Source organism: Babylonia areolata, chromosome 12 (genome assembly GCF_041734735.1).
Source record: "Babylonia areolata isolate BAREFJ2019XMU chromosome 12, ASM4173473v1, whole genome shotgun sequence".
Taxonomy (NCBI): Eukaryota; Metazoa; Mollusca; class Gastropoda; order Neogastropoda; family Buccinidae; genus Babylonia; species Babylonia areolata.
In genome coordinates, this window is record NC_134887.1 from 35,198,679 (window position 1) to 35,206,919 (window position 8,241).

Sequence of the window (8,241 nt, forward strand, 5' to 3'; positions counted from 1 at the left end):
TTTTTCTATCAATGAATTAGCTGTTGATTATGAATGAATGGGAAGTACCGTATACAACTGATACCTGGTGGCGTGGAAATCTTCCTGGTGTTGTTTGTTAATTATGTTATTTAGTTGTCAAATACAGTTACTGGTCTTCAGAATCAACTTGATACAGTACAGAGAGAGTCAGATCGACTAGATTTAACTGTAAATCTTGGTATGGGGTGGGGTTGGGGTGATTTCTTTTTCTTTTTGTAAAGAAAAAGTGGTAATCTAGCTGTTCTATGGAAACGAAGAGATGAAAGCGAGAATTCATACAAATATTCAGGCATGGTTTTCACGACAAAATTGAGTGTCAGCAGTGCCTTAACTCACTCAGTACGGACAGTCCTCTCTTCTCCTCTACACAGATCCCTCGGATGTCCAGTGGGTGTCTGAATGACCCAACCTTTAGCTTCCGTGTTCAGAATTGTGGTATTCTTTGTCAACATTCACCTCTTCAGTATAAGAGCCTTCCACTTGCAATATTTTGATGATGGTAATTGGGGTGAAACGCTGTTAACGTCGTCTCTTTCGCCGTTCGTATGGAGAGAGTTAACTGACGCGTGTAGTAAGGGAAGGAGGGATGTGGGTGATACAAATACTGAAATCTCTTAAATGACTTAACACAATTGATATTAACCTCTTCTGGAACCTTTTTGACACGTAGATTGAACCAATTTTAGCATATGCAGTAGAGTTGTGAAGAGGATGGTAAACAGATAGAAAAACAACACACTGAATGTAGCACTACATAAATCAAAGAGACTTAGAAATGAAGAAGCAGGAAGATATCCTTTGATTATCGGAACAGTAATAAAATGTATCAGATATCGGCTAAAATTATCAGATTACACATGTCAAAATTATGCAAACAGACCTGTAAAATGCTCATATCACAGCATGCATCTGGCCATGTTAACAGGGTCTCAAGTGTGCAACGAACAGTATGAAAAAATGGCTTTCGTGCTGTTTGACTACGTCAAGGCATTCGATATGTATAAAGCTTTACAATCAGTTTAAAGACTAATTTCTTGTTATAAGCAAAACAGGAAGCAGAGGTTCGTGACGAATATAGATTGTCTTATTACTTTAAAAACGTGTTTCAGGCAGAAAAATACTTTAAGATTTGTTGCTGACAAATCGTACATGAGTAACCCAGGACAATTTAGGTTGGGAGTGAAAAATTGTTAGCAAGGGCACTAATGGAAAAAAAATCTTCGAATGGTAAGGTTTGTCCAGTTCATAGTGTGGAATCTATCCAGAACATGAAATCCATTTTCTATTTAAGTACACTGCCTACACAGATAAATGTGTGTGTGTGTGTGTGTGTGTGTGTGTGTGTGTGTGTGTGTGTGTGTGTGTGTGTGTGTTCTCCACAATGCATGTCCTTGTTTTACTTCATATAATTACGTGTGCACTATTTGTAGTGGATGGAGATTAGCAAGGACTGGAAGAACAGTTGATGCCTAAAATCTTGATACTTGAGAGCGAGACAGACAGACAGGCAAGGAGAGAGAAAGACTGAAAGACACAGACCGACAGACAAGCTGACAGACAGATGAACAGAAAAGATTCATGAGCAACATATACACGGTCCAATTCCCAGGGGAGATCGGAGACTGGAAGAACTGGTTCACTGTGGCACAGAGCGAACAACTTGACGCTGTCTTCAAGAAACGGATGTCAGAGAGTAAGCTGCCCGTCATCTTCGAATGAAGTCACCTGCAGAGCTGCGGACCACTCTGGAAGCTGAGACTTCTGTCTGGCAAGGAGAACTGTGGGAAAGAACCCTGAGAAAAGGATGTGTTTATTTGGTTACATCCTCAACGGATCTTGTAATTGTTGCAAAGTTTCTGCTTTTATACATCCTGCGTGGTTTTCATTTATTAATTTGTGAGTGAATCTTCCCAGTCTTAAAGCTAGTATGTTAGCAATCTATTGAAAATCACAATTCTTCATGTAATAGGTCTCCAGTTTGCTATGTTTTTATATATCTAAACATTTTTTTCTTTGTGGGGTAACGTAATTACACCATATCTGTGGCAAATTTCATTTTGAAATATATAGTTAGTTCATCATTTACCAGGGGCTCAGCCTTTTCCATGATTTTTAAGACTTCAGTCATCTACTGGGGTTGTAGGTAAAATAGATAAATATATAAATCAATAAATAACCGCTTAAAATCCTTTCTGTGTTCTCTGCTGTGTTCTTCTGGAACCAGAGACAACAGAAAAGAACTCTAGTCTCTGTCTGTCGAAAGGGAATGCAGTAACGAACCCTAAGTAGAAACGAACCCTTTTTACATTTCTTCAGAGGAGAAAATCGTATTTTATTCCCATAGGCCATTTGTTTGATGAAAGATTCAGATTCTGGAACTCAAATATATGCGTACAACAGGCTGCAAAACATCAAGAAACATTCATAATGTAAACATAATTTCTCTCTCTTTGTACACACACACACACACACACACACACACACACACACACACACACACACACACACACACACACATATATATATATATATATATATACACACACACACATATGTAGAGAGAGAGAATTATACATATAGTAAACTTTTTCCAGTCTGAAACGTATATCTTTTTAATTACAGACAAATGGCATCGATATCTTGTAGCCCGCTTTCAATCGAGAACTCTTTGGTTTAACGCAAATAAAGTATGGTTCAAGGAAAACAGATATTTCGATGTTTTATTGCCAATTATGTCACTCACCAGAATATTGAAGATAAGGTTCACTTTGTATTTAATTGCAATGGATAGAGTGCCAGTAGAATTGATTGTAAATCATTTTATTTTCAGTGTACAGTTAGACACGACATGGTGCCTATCATTGCATTAGAAAATGATGACATAATAATATCACTCGCAGAATATATATTCAGAGTCATACAATATCAGAAGAAATAGACTGACATTATGATGATGTTAACTTCACACACACACACACACACACACACACACACACACACACACACACACACACACGCACGCACGCACGCACGCACGCACGCACACACACACACACACTTGTGCGCGATTGATTCATGTTATCAGATATGTTACTCCAGTATTCTTTTGCTATTCAGATGACTGAATGTCAATCTTTATATGGAGAGTCAGCTTTAGAGAACAAAGAATGCATGGTGTGGTTGTGATCAGAATCCACATTCTGTTCTGTGGGTGTTTTTGTTCATGTATTTCATGATTCGTCAAAAGCAATAAATGAGTTAGGAGTGTCTGATTTAGTTCGAGTTGATTCCAGTAAAGCCTATAACTCTCTCTCTCTCTCTCTCTCTCTCTCTCTCTCTCTGAAGCAAATAGAAAAGGGAAAAAAGGTGTAATCCAAATTATAAAATCACTCAGGAGACTGCGTTCGACTAACGCACAGCTTTTCTGGAAACTTTTCGACACACAAATTGAACCAGCCTTGAACTATGGAGCGGAAATATGGGGAGTCATGTCAAATAACTAAATGGAAAAGGTACATACATTTGCAATGAAGCGCTTTCTTGGTGTCCCGTTACACTCATCATACACTACAATGAATGGCGAAACCGGCAGGTACCCATTGCATATTAGATCAATGGTAAAATGCATGAAATATTGGCTCGAACTAACAAGACTGCCAACATCACGATTGTGTAGACAAGCATACGAGATGCTGCTACTGCAAGAGGAGAAGGGCAAACAGAACTGGGTATTCCACATCAAGAAAACACTAACAGAAGATGGTTCGATTCAGACGTAGCGATATCTCCTTGCCCAATGTGTGGCGAAAGCCCAGAAGATGAAAATCATTTCATATTTAACTGCAAAAGATACGATGAATTGCGAAAAAACTGTACCATTTTCAATACAGCTCCAGCGCAGAGAAAAGATTTGTTCGGCATACTGATGACAGAAAATGAAGATATCATGCTTTCACTTGCAAAATATGTATCTGAGGCAATAAATATACGGAAAACGTCCATCACTGGTCCAAATACTCATTAATCAATCAAAAATTAGTATGGGTTCTATGAGGAAAAAAGCATAGATAAAACGGAAGGGCTACATTTGGATGGTCAATCTCGACATTGTGATTATATGATGTGTTCATATTGATATGATGGGTTTTGACGTTGAGGCATAAATAATTATTTCATGATTTATATGCACTTCAGTATGTGTTTGTATTGATATGATGTGTGTCGATGTTACGTGCGTAAATATCTATTATATGATTTTTTTTTTTTTACTTTGTCTTCTGTGTTCTGTCCAAACGACTGAAAAAAGGCACATGTATTTAGGCTAATGACAAAGTGTCGCAAATCTCTTATTAGTTTATGTTATTTAAATCATGTTTTCCTTTCTGTTCCATTTTATCTAATTTGCATCAATGTGTTCTGATTAGTACCTACTATGTCACTAGAGCAGTTCAGCTAACGGCATTAAACATATCAGTGTTCAGTGATCTCTCTCTCTCTCTCTCTCTCTCTATCTATCTCTGATTCTTACTTCATGATATTACACACAGACACGCACGCATGCACACACACACACACACACACACACACACACACACACACACACACACACACACAATTTCCTCATCGAAAGGCCTCGACACCATTCAAGGGAAAGAATTGCGCCTCTGGAACCCCTTGACATGTAGTGTTATGTTTCATGATCTACGAGGGTCATTCAATAAATAAGGTGAATTTTTCGGTATAAGGACTTCTAATACAGATAGAAGCTTACTTCTTTTTTTTCTTTCTTTTTTTTTCTTTTCTTTTTTTTACTTCTTTTTCACATGGATTTAATTTGTTTTGCAGATTTAAAAAAAACTTTGAGAGTTTTGGCGATTAACAAAGATGGCCGACCAAGAAGCATGCTCCAGGATTGAACAGCGGTCAGTTATCAAGTTTTTGGTTGCTGAAGGGTGCAAACCAGTTGAAATTCATAGGAGAATGTCAACTGTGTATGGTGCCACATGTTTCAGCCGAAAAATGTCTACAAGTGGGCTAAATTGTTTAAAGAAGGACGGAGCAGTGTTGAGGATGAAGACAGGCCTGGAAGGCCTACAGAAGTGAGGTCTCCTGAGGTGATCGAATCAGTCAATGACCTCATTCAGTCTGACAGAAGGGTGACAGTGGATGACATTGCAAGGACTTTGAGCTTATCTGTTGGGACAGCACACAGATTGGGGTCATCAGTCAGAAGGAGTCATCTTGCATCATGACAACGCAAGGCCTCACACAGCAGCCCGAATGGTGCAGACCATCAACGAGCTGGGCTGGGAACTGCTCCCTCATCCCCCTTACAGCCCAGACCTTGCCCCTTCAGACTTTCACCTGTTTGGTCCCTTGAAAGCGTTCACGAGAGGTACGAAGTTTGAAAGTGACGATGAAGTCAAAAGTGTTGTGAGCGACTGGCTGAGACATCAGTCCAAAGATTTTTACGCTGAGGGAATACGGAAGCTTGTGCACAGATGGGAAAAGTGTGTGACAGTGCTGGGAGACTACGTTGAAAAAAAAGTAAGCTTCTATCTGTATTAGAAGTCCTTATACCGAAAAATTCACCTTATTTATTGAATGACCCTCGTATATCACTATATCAGCCTTATCGTCCCGACACTGATTATAACAGGCCAGTGTCCATTGGTGGAGATGTGATAAACACTCTATGTGTTCACTAATACGCACAAAAAGCAAGTAATGATAACAGTGAATTTAAAGGCACGTCTGAAAGTCAACTACAAACCAAAAACATGCACCTCAAAACAAAATGAATGAAAGCAACAGAAGTACAAAACAACAACCACCAACACACACACACACACACACTCATACACACATGTAAGAAAATGACCATAATGGCAAAACTTGATATATATATCCCTTTACTATGCCAGAATTCACAGAATTAGAGGTTCAAATACTATTGCAGTAACGACAAAAAACATCATCATCATCAGCACAACAAAAGCGAGAAAAGGGGAGATTAGAAATTGAAAAAAACCCAAAAAGATCAATACAATACCCAAAACACATACTCCACAAAACGAAAGGAAACAAATATTTCAAAACAACAAGACAAACATGACCATAAGTGATGTCTAGATACACGTAATCATGCAGGAATATATAGAATAAGATAAAACAATATTACAGTAGCATCTATTCTCCAACAGCCCCACTTATGAGGATCTACGACACCAGACCTGGCCCGAGGGAGTAGAGCTACAGGCACAGCTTTGGGGTGACCGGAGTGACTTGGAGAAAACTGTGAACTTCGTCAGGGCGACGAAGCTTCAAGTCTGACGCATCCCAACAAGATCGAACGGTGAAGAAGAAGAACAGTAACAGCAAAAACAGGATCATCATCAACACAACAAATGCGAGAAAAGGATACTTTTACAAGAACACACACAAAAACAACAATATAATATGGCGCTTTGGTATACATATAATCGGCTCCAGTGTTCATAATGGAGTCTCCCGACGGATGAGTAGGCAGGCTTATCTGTCGGTGTGTGTCCTCATATGGGAGAAGAGGTCGATTCTGGATGCCCAGCACTTCCCACAGGTGTTGCAAGGGAAAACGTTTCCAGAAGTTGAGCCCTGCTTCCTTCGCTCACGCTTCTCCTTAATGGCCAGCGTTTTCTTGGTTTTCAAATGTCTTTATGCACCAGAGCACAGCATCCTCCAGCGAGAGCGGTCAAGGGCATAAATTTCCCAGGAAGCGATGTCTATGTCACAGGCTTTGAGGTTTGTCTTCAAGGTGTCCTTGAAGCGCTTGCAGGGTCTTCCAAGTTCGCGGTGGCCTTCCTTCAGCTGGCCATACAAGAGCATCCTCCGGATCCTGCTGTCTGTCATGCGGACAACGTATCCTGTCCAGCGTAGCTGGCACTGAATCAGCAGAACAGTGTTCACCAATTAACTATCATCAGGCTTTGAGGCCCCGTCTTGGCATGAAGTTGTATTCTTTTTCAACAACAGAACACCACGCCAAAACAAGAACTCTAACCCTGGTCACTGGTGAATACTGGTGCAGAGGTCCATTGACTAACGGATTTTACCTCGGCACCATACCATATTGTGTTTATAATATTACAATTTTTTCGTTGTTTATTCTGTATGTGTTGTTGTTGTTGTTGTGCTTGCTGTTTGTTGTTATTATGGTTGACCCAATTCTGTGCATTCTGGCATAGGAAAGGGCATCGAACTTGTGGAGTGGGGTTCTTGGAGAGAAAAAGATTTGCTTCTTGTGTTCTTTTATTTTATTTTTTATTTCTATTTTTTGGAAAAGGTGTTAGCAGTGGAAGGGAGAAATAGATTATGGGACATAACCCTGCTTCTGTAACGATTCATTTAAACAGTTCTTTCCCATACGTTGTGTTGCGGATTTCCAATGAGGACATTTGCAATTGCGTTCAGACATTGATTTCCCGTGTGTGTGTGTGTGTGTGTGTGTGTGTGTGTGTGTTACACACGCGTGTCTGTGTGTGTGCTGCAGTAAGAACCACACACACACACATACACACACACAAACACACACACACACACACACCACACACACACACACACAGTGACACAGAGAGAGAGAGAGAGAGAGAGGTGGGGGCGGGGGACTTTTTGGAATCTAATCATGCTAAATCAGACGCTCTTAACAAGTTTATTTATTTAGAAACATTTTAAACAAGAGAGGCAAGGCCTTCAAGACTCACTTGTGATACAATTTTTTAAAAATCTAATCGTTAACATGTGTTCTGTATTTGTTATTATAAAGCTTCGGGTTAAAAGAAAAAGAAAAAAAAAGTCCTAACGGCAGATTCGAACCCCGCGTGTTCGGGTGAGAAGAAACTGTCTTACCCATTACACTACCGTGGCTCCTTAACTAACGTTCAAAAATATAATATTTAAACATGCTTTTTTAAAGGGCAATAAATCGATTGCGGTATTCGCGGTGAGAACGCTGTTTAAATCATATTATTCTGGTGTATCTTGGGCATTCAAAAAAATTTTAAGGGCAATTAAAAATTCTTTTTAAGTCCGCGGTAAAGGAGACGTGGCTATTGCCGCAATCACACTGCAACATTTAGCCGTTTTCTCTGGATCTAGATAGATGTACAAGTTTCACTTAGTTACACCCGGTTGACACGGTCGATTCAATTTCTCTTTTATGTTCATTCTAGTTTTATAGTTTTA

The 8,241-nt window shown here is 39.5% G+C and overlaps 1 protein-coding gene across 1 annotated transcript in view; it reads left to right on the plus strand.

Moving 5' to 3' along the window:
- LOC143288567 (sulfotransferase 1B1-like) overlaps nucleotides 1–3,290 on the plus strand; it is a 19,727-nt gene extending 16,437 nt beyond the window's left edge. Inside the window, exon 7 of the mRNA XM_076597179.1 lies at nucleotides 1,631–3,290. Coding sequence (XP_076453294.1) covers nucleotides 1,631–1,740 — 110 coding nt within the window. The 3' untranslated portion in view covers nucleotides 1,741–3,290. The remainder of the gene's footprint in view (nucleotides 1–1,630) is intronic.
- The last annotated feature ends 4,951 nt before the right edge of the window (nucleotides 3,291–8,241 follow it).